General features: G+C 37.9%; 1 protein-coding gene across 5 annotated transcripts in view; it reads left to right on the plus strand.

Annotated features, from left to right (window-relative positions):
- PKNOX1 (PBX/knotted 1 homeobox 1) overlaps positions 1 to 16,715 on the plus strand; it is a 38,869-nt gene that overhangs the window by 8,097 nt on the left and 14,057 nt on the right. For 4 of the 5 annotated variants that reach the window (XM_035896521.1, XM_035896519.1, XM_009641018.2 and 1 more), the window contains exons 3-5: positions 3,689 to 3,790; positions 6,513 to 6,640; positions 7,815 to 7,986. In XM_035896521.1, the coding sequence (XP_035752414.1) occupies positions 3,740 to 3,790; positions 6,513 to 6,640; positions 7,815 to 7,986 (351 nt within the window). In that variant the 5' untranslated portion in view covers positions 3,689 to 3,739. Of the gene's footprint in view, positions 1 to 3,688; positions 3,791 to 5,609; positions 5,682 to 6,512; positions 6,641 to 7,814; positions 7,987 to 16,715 lie in introns of those variants that run through there. The other variant, XM_035896520.1, reaches the window with a different exon arrangement.

A 16,715-nucleotide genomic window follows, 5' to 3' on the forward strand; every position in this document is an offset into this window, starting at 1 on the left:
GAATAATTGACATTTTTAAAGCTAAGTTGTCCAGAAGACATGTGTTCTTAGGCCTGCTTCAGATACCTTAGGCCATATAGTATTGGGTATAGCTGTGCTGGTTAAGAGATGGTCCTGCTGTGAGTTGATAATCGCCACGCATGAGACAGAAATTACCACACTAATAGGTCAGCCAAGAGCAGGGGTTGTATGAGTGCACAGCAATGTGCTTCAGACGAAGTCAGCTGGTTTACATCATAGCCACCTTTAACAGTGGGTTGAGCTAGCCTAGCTGACTTTATGTAAAAAGGATCAGAAATCATTCACGTGTTCTGTGGGCTCAGTGGTAGAGCTGTGGAAGTAATTAGCTCTGGCAGGGTGGCAGTGATAAACATCTGGGAGCGATACCAGCTTCGTCTAGCATCGTTGTTTGCAGAATGAACATCTGCTTAGGCTGTGTATCTGCTAACTAGAACTGGATGCTGTATCCTAAATTAGGTTATAAAAGCCAAATGTGTAAATACCTTTTCAGTTATTTTTCTTAAAGTTTAACATAGTTTGTCTCTTACCACTACTGGGTAATGAGAAGATGTTTCTCTTTAGTGAATCAAAGTAATTCCTCAGTTAATTGCCTCAATTTAAGTGTGTGATTAGCTCAATTTGTTCTTCTTGATTTGCAGTAGTTGTCTTCACTAAACCTCATCAGTTGCTATCTTGCCTAATAGCTTAATCTTCTTCTACTGTAATTATAAGTCAGAGGGGAAGCTCTTACGGGAAATAAAGGATATACCCATGTAGAGCTCTTTACAGCAGTTCCCCTGCGAGAGCATAGGGCAAAAGTTCTTGATGAAGTCATCTATGGATCTAGCTCAAAGCTGTGCACCTCTTTTTTCCTTTGTGTGGCCCTGAGGGGTTTCCAGATGTGGAGTGTCTCTTCCTTATGGACATCTGCAAGGAAGGGATGGTTCAGCTTGTCTGATTCTGCAGAAATTCTTGCCATGTCCTATTGTCTTCACCAGTTTACATGCGTTACATTTGTTGCTTCCCTCTCCGTGTTGTCCTTTGTGTCACTAATACGATCTCACATCCTTGCTTATCTCTTAAGACGTTCTTCCTCTTCTATGACTGTTTTACCTCTTCTTAGTCAGAAAGGAGGAAATAAGAATTTCATCTTTCTCCCACAGCCAAACAATTTTTGTTACAGCATTTTGTGAGGAACTTCTTCAGCTTCTAAAGCAGTAGCTGAATAGTGTTTACTCTTTCTTTGCTGATCTGTTCAACTGGTCTACTTTTATGTTGAGGGTAATTTGGTCTGTGCTTTGGATATCACAGGCAGAAATTAAAGGTGTGCCTTTTGAGAAGAGAAGCAGCATTTTGTATGTGCCCTTTCACCCTATAAATACAGAAAGGCACTAATGCCCTAGTTGTAAGCTACCATTTTTGAAAGAAAATAAATGTTTAAATGCAAGACAAGTGTTTACAGGACTGATGTTTTAGAATATCTCCCCTTAAGGTATTTTCAAAGAGATCTTACTTTGCTATTGTGGCAAACACTGATTTAACTTTAGCATTAAATTATTTATAACTACAAAAAAATTTTAAACATCTGAAGTACTTCTTCCATCAGTGAGTGCATTTGTGTTGTTCCTCCCCCCCCCTTTTTTTTTTTTGGTGGAGAAATCAGTAATATTTTTGGAGTTTCCAAGAGAGAGATACTGATGTTCTATGAAGACAGAAAGACAAACTAGAACCAGAAAATGCTTTCACTAAAGCTATTAGAAAAACTCTAAATACAGTCTTTATTCTTTTCCTCTGTAAATTATATTCTTAAAAAAAATATACTTTAGCATAAGACTTCCCAGAGTGTAGCATACCTTTTAGCTGGTATTCCACAAGCTACTTAAGATGACATGTGCCTGTTGTCTACAGATAGAAACTTGTTCAGCTCTGCAAGCACATGACCCAATGCCAGAACCAAGATTGCTCTGTATGCTCATATTTGTGGTTCCCAAGATGCTTTTGTGTGCGTAAAATGGCATAGGCTCCCAAAGAGTAACAGCTCCATTTTAAGCATGAGTGAGTGAAAGTCAATAACCTAATTTGTAAAGGACATTATGCTTACTTCATCCTGTTCTTTAAAGCTATTTTTTTGGGGTGGGATTTTTGGTTTGTTTTTCTTTTAAAAATAATTAAAAAAAACAAAACAACAACAACAAAAAAAACCCCACAAAACCTGCAGTAATTCTTAGGAATAGCACTTTGAATAGACCTTGACGCAAAGTAAGGCTTGAAGTTTGTCCTGAGGAGTTAGGTTTGTCTCTGTACCTGAAACTGTTAAGTAAACAAAGAAAGGAGTCTTGAAATTTGTCCTGTGTTTTCTAAGTGAAACATTTACTTGAGTCTGTTATAATTTGTGAGGGAAAATATCCAGAAATGTAAAAATTGCTCTTTATAATGGCCATTATATACTGTAGTAGTAGGCAATGGTGAAGGAAAAATTTAAAAATAGTTGAAAAATTTGTAGTGATTGAACACATTACAAAGAAAAAAGTTTCTGTTTCAGATCTTGAACTGGTGAAAATTCTAATACTTAGCTCTTCAATACTGATATAAGTGGAAGAGAGCAGAAAACCTAGAATTAATACTTAGGTATAAGCTTTTTCAAGACATGATAGCTCCGTTGTCTTTTGTAATATGAATATTTTTATAGTAGCTAAACATTAGGACTCCTATGTGTCAAGGCAAATTGAGTTCTATGGTAATATTTAATGGTAATAGCTTAATGAATTACGTGATTTCAGTTGTAATGGCTGCTGATCGGACAAGAAAATGAAATGTAAATTAGGAAATTGATGGATAAACTATCTGGTGGAGGTGCTATGCATGAATGTCTAATTTTAAAAAAAGTTTAACTCATCTGGGAACCAAACTCCAGCTAATGCTTAGAGGGAGTAATATACATACATTTACGTGTGTTATAATTCCACTAAAATTAGTATTTCCCATAGTATCACATGTCTATGAAAATGAAACTTCTGAATTCTTGGGTCACTTTTGAAACTATATAATCACATTGGCCCAACTGTTTAAAAGTAGTTAGATATTGTTCCAGTCTTTGAGGAGCATTAAATGACTTGCATGGTAGATTCCTGATGTCGGAAGTGATTTGAGACTTCAGTTTCTAAAAGTAATTTCAGGCCTTAACTTTAGAATATGGGATTCATAAGTAAATAGGGTGTTCCTTAACGCTTTTACATTTGGTTCATAGCTTGTAGACTATTATTATTTCAGTTACAATAATGCTCAATGTGTTGTTAGCCTTTTCAAAGCACAGAAACATAAATCTTTGCTTGTTTCTAGATTTTATGTTTTACCTTAGGATGAGTTAGTTAAGTAGTGCAAAAATAAAAAGTTTACTTGAAATTTGTGAATGTAAAAGAACCTCAGTCTCTTACTAAAAATCTTACGTTAACATATAAAATGGTACAATGAACTTTTGCTGATGAAACCTGTCACATTTTCTGACTGCGGTTTTTTTTGGTGGTGGTTTTGGGGTTTTTTTTCAGAAAACGCATGTAACTATTATTGTCAATAAACTTGCTGATTTTTTGAGTAGAAGTGTGTATATGTCTGTCTTTTTTTTCATTTTCTAGAGCTGGATTCTAAGTGGTCACCATTGTAACTGACCTTTTTTTTTTTTTTTTTAAAGAATATTTGTTCATACTTATGATGATTTGACATAATTAATGTTTTATTAACCATGATGGCAACACAGACATTAAGTATAGACAACTATCAAGATGGACAACAGGTGGGTGTGTTTTCCTTTATGAACTAAATACAGTTAGCAAGAGAAGGAAGGTAGTGACTTTTTCCTTAATGCCTGCTTTGGCATTGTTTAAATTTCTGTTCTTGTTTGTAAAACAAGATCTTTAAATTGATAAGCTGCTATTATTTAATACTTGGATACTTTTTAAAGCCTTAGCTAATCTTTGCATGACTCTGCTTAACTTCTGGAAGAATGGTTAGATACGGGGATTTCTTCTGAATCTGCTCTAGATGATTTGTGTGCTGTAATGTTCCTATTTTTAGGAGAGTCAAATGGACATCTGTAATGTTTGTGCGTATGATACTTCGCTGTTCTTATGTGTGTGCAGTTACAATAGATGGCATTTACGCAGTCATAGACTTGTTAGTCTTGAACAAGTGAAGTATAAATTTAGTTATCTAGAATTATATGCTACTTTAACTACGTTTAAGTTGATGCAATTATGCTGCAGGCTGAAAACCGGTAAAATACCTGAATTCACTTTAATGTGGTTACAGATTAGAACTGCTAATTAGAAGGCTGGTCAGTGGGCTTCCAGTTTATTCTAGCTGTTTGTTTACAGAAATAAGAATAAAACATGCTCAGGTATGTCTGGTCATGATGATTTTTTTTGTACAACAGGCTGTATATTGCCACAATTTGAATTGTTAAATTAAAATGCTGTTAACTGGAGACAAGTCATGCCCCTGGCCTGTAGTCTGAAGACCCATTTTTATGTTCCTATGTGTCAGCCCTAAGTAGTAAATCCAAGTACTTCTGTCAGCAGATGGCAACAGTGGCGAACAGTCAGAAGAAAACCAGCAACTTTTCCCATCCCTTATAAAAAGATGTCTTCTGAATGCGATCTGGGATTATTGATTTTTGTAGTTGTTACTTGCTTCTTTTATTGCAATTCTAATTTCTCTCTCTTTGCCAACCTTACATCTTTTACTTTACTCCCCCAGCAAATACATGCCATCCTGTGACACATCAGTGGAAGTAACACGTCTTTTTGTAAAGAATGGATTGGGAGAGAGTGTTTTCTTTCTATTTGTTTTGTATTTTAAGCTCTCAGTGACCAAGGTAGACAGGTAATTTAGGTGTCTGCTGGTTTTGTAGTTTGGAAATGGCCCACAGAAAATAGCTTGCGGTTTTAAGTGAGCTGTTTCCTCTTTCTAGTGAGATGGAGTCCTAACTGAACATGCTCTCTGCCTTCAGACTTTGCAGATGTATGGCTCAACATTTATAATCACTTGTATGAGTCATCCCCTTTTATTTTGCTCCTCCTTCTTGTCATTAGCCAAGAAATGAGCCTATTAGTTGCATCTTTTTTGCAAGCATTCTGGCTTAAAAATCATCTGTGCTTGCTGAGGAAGCTTTTTGCAGGGCAGGTTGCTCTGTTGGGTAGGATACGCTGGCATTTTCTCGGTTTCTGATTTTGCTAGGAGGTGGCTTGGACCTGACAGGCAATAAAGCACAAACCTTTGGTTTTCCCAGACTTCTTGTTGGGAAAGAAGTTCCTTTTGCCTATCTTGTATGGAAATAGATTAAATTCTGCTACAGTCAGGTTCTCTGATAGTTTCTGGAGGCCAGCTCTCCTCTCAGAGGGTTCCTGTGAGTGATGCAATACGTACGCCTCCTGGGAAAAGAGGGCAGAGGATTGCATTCTGGACACTTCCTTTCTGCAGGTGTCAATTCTGGCTGCCTTGTGGTATCTAGAACAGTGTCTGTCCTCTACTCAAGATAAAACTTCTTAGGGTTAAAGTAATTAAAAAAAAAAAAAAAAAACAAACTATTGCAGTGATTTCTTGTCTTTGTACAGATGTTCCCAGTGCTCAAAGAGGAGAAAACCAAGGAGTTTGGATTTGGGGGGTGGAAACTATGACTTTCAGAGGTCAGGTTCCTTTAAGATCTTTTAGTCTGAAAGGTATTTAGCTGGAGGTGAAGGGAGAACCACTTTTGACACCTTCAAAGCACCTCAAAGGCATTATCAGCCACCTAGTGCAATTTAGGAGGTGCTCAGTAGAAGCCTTGGCTCTCTGTTGCTTTTCCAGTGGTGGCAGATTGTATAACTGTGTGTTAAATGGATTTGTAGAAGCAGTTATTGCTGTGTTCTCCAGTAGCTTGATATTCCTAAAATAATTTGTTATTACAAGATGTAAATTTGAGTGGTAAAGGTCAGGGGGAGGCTATGCTCCTGATAATTTAAAGATTGGAGGAACACAGAATATTTCAGTTCTTCGTAAGAAAATGTGCATTTTTAATGGACAAGAAAAAACTTGAGGATCTCTTTTCTTCAGTGTTCTGTTATAATGTACAGTAAGAAATAAGAATGAAGACTTAAGAGTAAAAACTTTCCTTTCTGTTGTTTTCATCCTGAAGGCTTTATATGCAGACATCCCTATACATTTTTTGGAGCAATGTACTCTAGCCTATTCCAAAAATAGCCACTTCAGAGACAAAATACTTTAATAATTTACTGATACCTGTCATTCCCATTTTAAAGTCAAGTGCTGAAACCTGAAGTGACCCTTTACGCTAACCATCACAAAGGGTTAAGGATTAAAAGAAGGGGTTTGTTACTGCTGTGGCTTTTTGTGTAACTGCCAAGTCATACCAACCTTCTGGCAATTTAGTAGCCCTTTGCATTGCTATTTCCTTAGAAAACAGTACACTTATTTTGCATGAAGCATACAGATTTGCTTATAACTCTTTTTTTGTACAGATGCAAGTAGTAACAGAGTTAAAAACTGAACAAGATCCCAACTGCTCTGAAACTGATGCAGAAGGGGTGAGTCCTGCCCCTGTAGAATCTCAAACTCCAATGGATGCAGACAAGCAGGCCATTTACAGGTAGTAATGGACTCGTGTTCTGTCTTTTGAAGGGTAAAGAACAGAGGGTTTATTTATTTATTTATTTAATAGCTTAAAATCAGATGATCTCTTGGCTAACTGTCTCAGTAGTTTACAGGGAAAGAATGAGATCAAATTAGCTTCGCTGTCAGGCTTCAGCCAAGGAAAAAATCTTCCCTTTCTTGTGGGATTCTTCAATTTCAGCATAGTTTTTAAAGGGTATTCTGAAGGAGGCTGCCTTTAAAGCACAAGTGAAATTTAGCAAGCTACTCAGACTGTTGAACTGTGGTCGCTATTTGTTATACTGTAGTTTTTATCTTTTAATGTGAGATTTTATTTTAATGTAAATTAGGCTGATCTTCACTCTCTCTTCTTTAGGGATAACAATCTACTGCCCAGTAATTAGCTCAGACTGGATGAAATGTTGATGTACAAACATACTAATTTGAGATTTTCCAGTGTTAATTGCTGTGCTAAACAGTATGCTCAGTTTTGATGAGGTTAAGTGTTCTTTCACTTTAAGTGCTTTATAAAGACATAGTTATTACCAGTTTGCAGGTAAAGATGCAAACCAAAAACCTGAAGCAGAAAGGTGTATCCACTCATTTACAGACTTGTGCTAACAAAATCATCTTCTGCTCTGAGCGTGATTTCATAGGAGGCCTCCGAGTGCAGCCTGCATACTATTCTCAGTTCTGTAAAGTTATTTGTGATGTATAAATAAGGCTCACGTTGAAGAATAAATGAAATTTTGTCAAACTTCATTTCATAATTTCAATTTGTGTTCATCCCCTTTTGCAAATACATTAACACAGTGCACTAGAAATGAGGATTAGTATCTCTTGCCACTCAGTTACAGTGTATTAAATAGTATGTTACAGCTTTTTAGCTTGTGATCTGTTCTCTTTATTTACATATACATATTTTACTGCTTCACTTGCCTCTAGAGTGTGCGGTAAATCAAAATTAAAAAAAAAAAACAAACAAAAAAACAAACAACAAACTTCCATCATGTTTTGTAATAGCCAGTGGTGTTATATGCAGTCGCTTCCAAGACTTGTCTTTCTGTTTCTTATGTGAGTGAATGTTACCTTGCATGAGCTAGATGTCTTGCTTTTCAGTGATGTGTGTAAAAGTGAAAATACTTATTAATGTATTTTAACTTTTATTCTAGGCACCCACTATTTCCGTTGTTAGCACTATTATTTGAAAAATGTGAACAATCTACACAAGGCTCAGAAGGCACAACTTCTGCTAGTTTTGATGTAGATATTGAAAATTTTGTAAGGAAGCAAGAGAAAGAAGGAAAACCCTTTTTCTGTGAAGATCCAGAAACCGATAATTTGGTAAGTATAAGCTGCTGCTTTTATTCCTGAAACAATCATCACATTTGCCTCTTCTTCCTAATTTCTAATCTCTACTGGTGCTTATAGTTTCTCCTCACATTTTACTTCCTACAAGAGATTCTTCTTTATGTTAATGCTGAGAAACTTTTTTTTTTAATTTCTTTTGACCCCTTTTTCCCCCCCTCTTATCTGTAAACTTACATTGGGCCATTTGCAGTTGTTTCCCATTCTAAAATGGCTGAAATCAGTGTATTGGAGACGAACAGAAACATATGCTTGCTGTAGCCAGGCAGACTCTGCAAATCAATTTTAGAGTGTCAAGTGTATAATGTATGTTTTATCAAAAACATGTAATCAATGTAAGTTTTTTCCAACTGTTTGTTTTTAATCAGGGTTCATCTAGTTAATGTGGGAGAAGAGCTGTTAAAACATACACAAATTTCTTATATGTCATTGTCTCCTTTAGGTGATGAAGCTGTGATATCCCCAGTCCCTTAGTCTTCCTCTTGAATCACATCTCTAAAAAACACATCTCTTGCTATGCTAGTTTCTAAACTGCCTACCTGCCTTTGTCTCTTTAGAGTCATGTTGCAACTAGATTTTATCATACTCAAGAGAGTTAGAATTATAGGGGTCAAGTGTTTTGTTTCACTTTTTAAAACCTGTTCCTTTAAGGGGACTGTGTAATAAACCAAGTATTCATCCTTGTGTCTACATCCTAGGAGAAAAGGCTACTTAAAATATTGAAGTTTACAAACAAAACTAAACTGATGGGAGGTTGTAAACAACAGAAATGATAATGTTTTATACCTGATATCAAAGAAGATCTGTGTGGGCAAATAACATCCTGTGTGGGAGGCTATGGTAATCTACCTGGAGAAAACTTCTAAACAAAACCAAGACTTAACCAAGAAATAAACCTAAGACTCTGTTTAGAATTGGCAGGAGTGTTGCAGTGAACAGCATGTCGGGGGGCAAATGCTGTCGCAAAAAAGCGTCACTTCTGGCTGCTTTTGCAAGCAGCCTAAACAGTCATTTTGCATAACTTGATTTTTTTCCAGGCACTTAAAGTACACTAACGATTGGTCATAAGTTCTGGGAAGATAGTATTTAAATAGTGTCATGGAAGATAAAGCTACAAGAGTCGCTATGTATGATTAGACCAGTGTGAGAATAAAGAAAGCAGAAGTCAGTATGTTCTAGAGTGAGGCAAGCTTTTACAGCTCTAGCTAGAGAGGCGTTAAAAGTTACCTTCTCAGCTACTTGTGTTACCATTTTAATGTAGGTTACAGGGCCTGGGATTGAAATATCTTAATGCATTATGTCAATGGTCTTAGTCTATATAAAGTCACCTTAGAGTAAATCTTCTTCAAAGATGGACCAAGTTAACACAATTCACTTTGCACTAACACACCTGCAGGAGTGCTTTCAAAAAGTTCTCTTACAGCTTTGGCTGTGAAGCTGTTTGTCTTACCAAAGTTTTTATCTTCAGTTTGGAAATTTTTTGAAGCTCAAATAAGGTTTTTATTTTGGGTCACCTTCTAACACAGTGCCCTTCAGAATCATGGGAAAGCAGCTAAAGGAGTACACATAATACACATAAACTCTCAGTATTAGTATAAAGTTTCTCTGTTTATAAATGAAGAAGTAAAGAACAGGCATTGGACACTTTGACCAAAGTTACAACTAGAACAGAACTGAACCCCCAAAATCTCAATTTAATACCTTAATCATTAGATCTTTGTGGGCAAATTTTGATGCAGTTCACCTGAGAAATATATTTTCATACAGACAGTGACTTAGTTTTCTAAGTAGAAGGAAGCATTGATGTACCTACTAAAACAGTTCCATGAATCAACCCTGTAGCAGAATGACTGTTGTCATTGTGGGAATTAAAAATAGAACATGAAAGATGAAAAATAAAGGCCAGGGGAAATAAACGATGGTTCTCTTCTTTAGTTACTGCCCTAGTGTGAGCAGCAGTGGTGTGGGGGTGCTTACTTTTTATTTTTTTTTTGTTTGGAATGTGAGTAGTGTAATATTATGTTTATGAAATACTTGTAGCACAATGTAATGATTGTCTTGCATTTGTAAGTAGAAATAAGTACTTCAGAATAGTTATAATGAGATGTCTGTGAAGACTATGGCTGTTCCATTGGGGTGCAGAAATCCTTGGAGATTGAGGGCCACTGGTACCATCTTTTTAGATCTTCCTTGAACGGGAAAGCATTTGGGTGAATTGCAGGGGGAAGGAGATAAATACTTTAAAGAGCCATTAGTTTCTGAGGAAGGCTAGATCCAGGCTAGAACTGCAGTTCGTCACAGATGCTAACTTGTACATGTACAAAATCTTATGGGACCTTTGGTTGTTAAAGAATGAATTGTACACAGAATTCCCCAAATAACATACCAGTTTCAGGATCTTGTGGTTTGACCCAGGTATCTAGAAAGTTGACTACCAGGAATACTTAAAATTTTGGAATTTCTCCTTTCTTTATCTCTTTAACTCTGAAATAGTTTGGGGTTTTGTTACTGCTATCAGTGACACCTCTGGAGTGCTGCTTGCACCTCAGCCATGAATTTGAAGGCACCAATAAAAATTTCCCTGGCTCCTTCTTCAGAGACTTTTTTGAATATACTTGACTCCGATATTTTACTCAAAAATGAGAGTTAGTTCTGTTCTGCATGAAGCAGGTCTGCTGACTTGCTAAGCCTCAGATTATTTTCTTCATTTGTAACTCTCTGAATTCAACACAACTATACTGTTTTTCCTTATCTCTCTAATCCCAGTTTCTTTTCAGAAGCACGTCTGAAATCTAATAGTTGGAATGTAGTAGTTCAGTCTCAGTGGATGGGGAAAGAGCAATGGATGTGGTTTATCTTGACTTCAGTATGGCTTTTGACATTGTCTCCTATAATGTTCTCATAGACAAACTGGTAAAATATGGACTAGATAAATGAGCAGTGAGATGGGCTTGAAAACTGGGTGGACTGTGCTGGGCTCAAAGGATTGCAATCAGCAGCATGAAGTCCAGCTGAAGGCTAGTCATTAGCGGTGTACTCCAGGGATTGATACTGGAACTAGTACTGTTTAACGTCTTCATTAATGGCCTGGATGATGGGATTGATCCAAGTTTGTGGATATTGCAAAACTGGGAGGAGTGACTGATGACCAGATGACTGTGCCGCCATTCAGAGGTACTTTATTTCTCCCAAAGCAACAGGCAAACGGGAATCTCATGGAGTTCAACAAAGGGAAATGCCAAGTCCTGTACCTAGGGAGGGAGTAACTGGTACACTCTGAGGGCCAACCAGCTGGACACCAAGCCAAATACAAGGCAACAATACATCTTTGTGGCAAATAAATTTAACATACTTGGGTTGTGTTAGTACATGATCATTTCCTTCTGCTTGGCACTGGTGAGACGCATCTGGGGTGCTGGGTACAGTTCTGTGCTCCCCACTGCTATGCATAGACATACTGGAGTGAGTCCAGCAAAGGACTGAGAAGATGATTAGGGAACTAGAGCATCTCTCATATGAAGAGAGGCTCAGCAAGCTGGGACTGTTTAGTCTGTACCAGTGAAGGTTTGGGGGGATATTATCAATATGTCTAAATACCTAAGGGGGGAATAAAGAAGACAGACTCTTGACTCTTCTTAGCGGTACCCAGTGAAAGGGCAAGAGGAAATGGACATAAATTGAAACACAGGAAGCTCTGTTAAAACATAAGGAAAAAAAATAATTTTTTTTACTGTAAGGGTGGTTGAATACTGGAGTAGGTTGCCAAGAGAGGTTGCGGAGTTTTCATCCTTGGAGATAGTGAAAACCCGACTGGACATGGCCATCTTGAGCAACCTGCCTTAGTTGACCTTGCTTTGAGCAGGAGAGGTGGCTTAAACAATCTCCAGAGATCCCTTCCAACCTCAACTGTTCCTTGATTTCTGTGTGTCTTCAAAGATCGATTTCCCAAAGATCCTGTATGCCTTGTCCTGCTTCACATGCTTTTTGTTTGTGTACACAAACTTTGGTTGTAGATGGGTCTGCTGTGTTCAAATAGTCCCTCCTGTCAATTGACCTGTTTGTGATCTTAGTGGTGACAAAGCCTCTTGGTTTAAGTGGTATTCATCTTTGTTGACGGGTCTGCAGAAATCTGGCTGGATTTGCTTGAGCTGGATGAGGAAGCATTTATTTATGTCTGGTATTCCATGCCTGCTGAGGTCAGTACTATCTTAAACTGGAGCCACATTGCAAAATCAAAAATCTTTGGCATTGAACTCCTGTTCTGTAGTCGTATTGTTAGCTATGACTTTCTATTACTAGATACCAAATGAAATCTGAGTGCAGCTTGTCCTCTGCCTGTCCTGAAGGCTGGGGACTCTGAACAGCTGACATTCTGACAGGCTGTTCATTTTGTCAGGGGCAATGAGCAGAAGAGTTTCTGTCAAGTTGTGAAATAGCCAGTATGGTTTTCAGTCTCTTCTTCAGCTTGAAATATTGGTGCTTGCACAGAGAAGGCTGTAGCTGGGCAGTTTCTTCTGTCTTGTGTCACATAATCTCTATAAAAATGTATATATTTACGAATATCTTTTTAGTAGAGAGGGTTTCCAATATTGTGCACATTTGTTATGTCTTCTGTTCTTGCTGTCCCTCGCTTTTTAACTTCAATGTTAAATTAACCATTCCCTTGAAAGGAGAAGCTAGTGAAGGCTGCTACTTAGAACAAGACAGAAGGGTGGAGCAGGTGGGCCAGACAATTCCTTGCTTTCCACCTGCGCTCTTACCTGACCCCAGCAGAGTCAAACAAATAAGGTGTAAATGCTTGCAATCATTCAACTTGGAGCCAGAGCTAAACTGAATTTGGCTCTTTCTAGTGCTAGAACATTCAATTAAAGTCCTATCCAAAAAGAGTCATAGGCCTGTCTACAGTAAGGAAGTTGGCCACTAACTCAGCTGTTTCAGTTTTTTCCTTTTACTCCTTTTGGAAGTGGCATGTAGAATGCAACTACACTGCACAGTTTTTGTGATGGGGCTTAAGCTAATGGCTCGAAAACAGCAGAGTATCCTTTCAGGCTCCATACTGCCTATAGGCTAACTGACTGGGTAACAGAAATTGTGAAAGGTCACAGATACTGACTGTAGGGCCTCTTACAATCCTGGCAATGTTTCACATTGTGAACTCACTTGACGTGCCTCGAATATTCCAGAGGAAAAGTTTGGGTTTCACCCAGAGGATCACAGAACGTTAATCTGGATGGCACAGGCATTAAATCAGTTTGACCAGAAAGGAAGTTCATTTAAGAGCAGCGTAAGGCAGCTCTAACTTGAGTAGCTCTTAGTAAGCTATGGTCTAGATTACCTTGTTAGTCTGGTATTATGGTTCCCATTCCAAATTAATTGGTGGTTTCCTGCATTAGTAGGATTTCAGCACTGGGAAATACAGGTAGCATCCACCTGAAACTTAATTTTAAGGCTATCCATATATTGCTAAGCCTGGCCTGTAAACCAAGTTTCAGTCCTTTTTTACTATCTAGGTGGAAGGATTCCATTCTTTCTAGTTAACCTCTCCAACGGTGTCAGCTGGTGATCTTGAAGCGGCATGGCAAAGGGTTGTGGTCAACACAGAAATAGCGTTACTAGGCTTTTTTACTTTTGCAGTGTCTTTCTCAAGTCTGACTTTGTCAGACATATTGTGAAAATAAGGTGAAATGGACAGGAACATTTTTATAAATATTGATGGCTTCTGGATTGGGTCAGAACTTTGGAATTAGGCTTCAGCATATTCAGAAGAGCAAGAATTTCTCAGAATAGATTGTAAGAATTTGGAAAGAGGTGTTAAAAATGGCACTTTCTTGTGGAAGGTTTTTTTTCTTAAATGGATTTTTAAGGCACTCTGTGAAATCACCTGGATTAAGCATGGTTTTTATTTGATTTATTGCTATGTTCCTATTCTTCTATATGTGCGTTCAGAGTCAACAACGGTTTGCGTTCAAAATCTGCAGCACTAAAAAACCCACAAAACTGTATTATGGCTTCCCTGAAGCCTGAAGTTTCAGTTGTCCCTTCCTTTTGTCGGAGAGCCGTACAAGATGCCTCTCTTTCTCCAAGGAAGATCTGTTGAAAGAAAACGGAGATGCTTCAGTGCTAGCTCCTGGGCAGATTTTACCAGCTTGCTGTGAGAGCTAGGAAGTCTTGACATCCTAGGTGTGTCTTTGCTTGTAACACAAATTCATCTTCCAGTCAGGAGAGGTAGTTGTGTTTGTCTGGGACTCCTGGGAGAATTTTTGGTCTATCCCTAAAAAATACACAAAGTGGCTTTTCTGTGGTAGTTACACGTTTGCTCTTCAGGAACTATTGGCCACAAGCAGAACTTTGAAACTTTCCCCTTCCAACTTCACTGGCTCAGACCACACAGGTTAGACTATTCAGGGAGGTAAAAGAGAGAGGTACAAGTTTATGACTTTTTTTTTTTTTTTTTTTTTCAGTAAATATTTAGCTCTTACAGATAGGCATGGCACAGCATATTATTGGAGCCAGAATTATCCTCTATCTTGGAATGTCTTCTACAGGGATATTCTGTTCTTCAACAATTGTTCTGTTTTCTGATTCTTGGTCACTCATGCTGTCCATGTCCTCCATTGATCTTCTCTGAACTTGATGTAAGTGCTGGTAAGCTGCAAGAAGAGCTGCAGACGTCCCCTTTTCAAATCCGAGTCCCTGTGGGAAGGAAGTGGAAGCTGAAGGTTGTGCTCACGTTTTACTTATTCGACCAGAAGTGTGCTTTCTTTCCCAGAGCTTTAACTGCCTCCATATCTTTTTATGGACTGTTACTTTGCGTCCACCTTAGTCCTTTATATCAAGCATCAATACTGGAAGAGATGCGTTTACTGTTAAGAACCAGATAAAACAGATCTTGGAATGAACAAACTTCTCTTTGTTCTCCATTAGTATGCTTTTGTGCTTGGGACTTAACGTGGACAGGTTCCTCCACATCTAAAAAAAGCAGGAGTGTTTGCAGGTAATTTTTAGAGGTTTCACAGATTACTGGACATTTTAAGACATTCAGTGCTTAACACTTCTTTGTTGCTTACTGTTAACCCAGCTGCTGCAAACACCATGTTGCATCAGGTTGGTTCCTAGCTCTCCTATAGCTTCTGTTCAGGGTAAGCTCTTCCTGTAGATGAGTAGCTTTTTTAATTCCACCACACTCGTAGAACCGTGGGATGATTCAGGTTAGATTACAAGCTCAAATGGTCTGTAGTCCAACCTCCTGCACAAAGTAGAGTCAGCTGTGAAGTCAGAGCAGGTTACTTATCGACTCTAGAAACAGTATAAAACATGGGGTGTTAAATATACTCCCGCTTTTGTATTTGAACAGAACACTGCCTTTTTTGAAGACCTCTGAGTTGTTTTGTTCCATTTGGGGTAAGATTTTTGGTTCAGTACCCTCTTCTCAAAGGCTATCCTATTGAATTTTTAGCTGTCAGGAAAAGTTGCGAGGATTGCGATGTCGTTTGAATATTCTTGAGTGAACAAGCTATGCTTTTGCATTTCTGAAAAGTGTTCTTACTATTGTAATGTGCAGAACTGTCACATAAACCTCTAGTCGTGCCTTTCTAAGCTATGTCTCATAGCCAGGGACTCAAAATAGGGGAGAGAAGTTATCAAATCAAAACAAGTGAAAACAAAACGCCCCCTCTCCCAGAGTTTGTGTTCTTCCCCTGAAGACCTAAATTGCCCCAGAAGGGTTTGCTCAGGAAGATAGGTGAGCTGTGAATGAACATATTTTAATTGTTTTATTGCAAATGAGAAGAGTCATTTGAATGAGAAGATTACTTGTCAGTGTATGGAGATTCTTTCATATATGTTGTCCACATATGTATTTGCTATGTGCTTATTTTATGTGCCCTGAAATCTGTAAAAAATTGTGGGTATATAAAGGTGAGCTGGGGATTATGAGTAAGGTAGCACATAGTGTGTTCTGTGCCCTTTGCACCATGTGTTTGAGGCACTGAAAAGAAAGGACGCAGGCACAAGCTAAAGCATTTTTAGGGCTAAAGATGTCTCCAAATTTAATATATGATATATTTATATGTGAATATACTCTGGATAGCAGTTTTAGCAAAAACTGGAAGGTTTTCAATAATCTTTTCTTTCTCTGCTTAATAGTTTACCATTATCTTTATTTACAACAGTTTCAACAGTATACACATATCTCATGGTTGCTTCTGTCTTTGTGCATTTCTTTGAAATGATGCTCCGGGTTTATTTCTACAGCTGAAAAGGCTGAATTAAGTGGGTTATAAAAATTCATTGTTCTGTGGCATATTCTACTCAGTAGCACTAAATAACAAAAACACCGTTGTTGTAGATTTTTAAGGTGTGCCTTTTAAGAACATAGGAATGAAATATTACTGCTGCTGTGATCTCTCTGGAAACAGTTCTTTGTATTATCTTTGTTCAACATGGGTGATTTTATCAGGAGTTCTTGATTATTTTTTTATTATTACTACTTTTTTTTTTTTTTAGTTTCAAGGAAAAAATTAACTTCTGCCAACAAATTTAAGTTCAGTCCACCCATGCTGCAAGAGAGCAGGAGCCATATGGCTGCAATTAGTGTAGTTGTAAATGCGTAAGTAAGTCCTGGTGACAGGCATGGCATATTTACAAAGTTTTGTTTGCCTTCCTAGCCACAGTAGCGCAGCTTCCTGTAAGAGTAGTGAGACTGC

This window comes from Egretta garzetta, unplaced genomic scaffold, assembly GCF_000687185.1.
Source record: "Egretta garzetta isolate BGI_Z169 unplaced genomic scaffold, ASM68718v1 scaffold45, whole genome shotgun sequence".
Taxonomy (NCBI): Eukaryota; Metazoa; Chordata; class Aves; order Pelecaniformes; family Ardeidae; genus Egretta; species Egretta garzetta.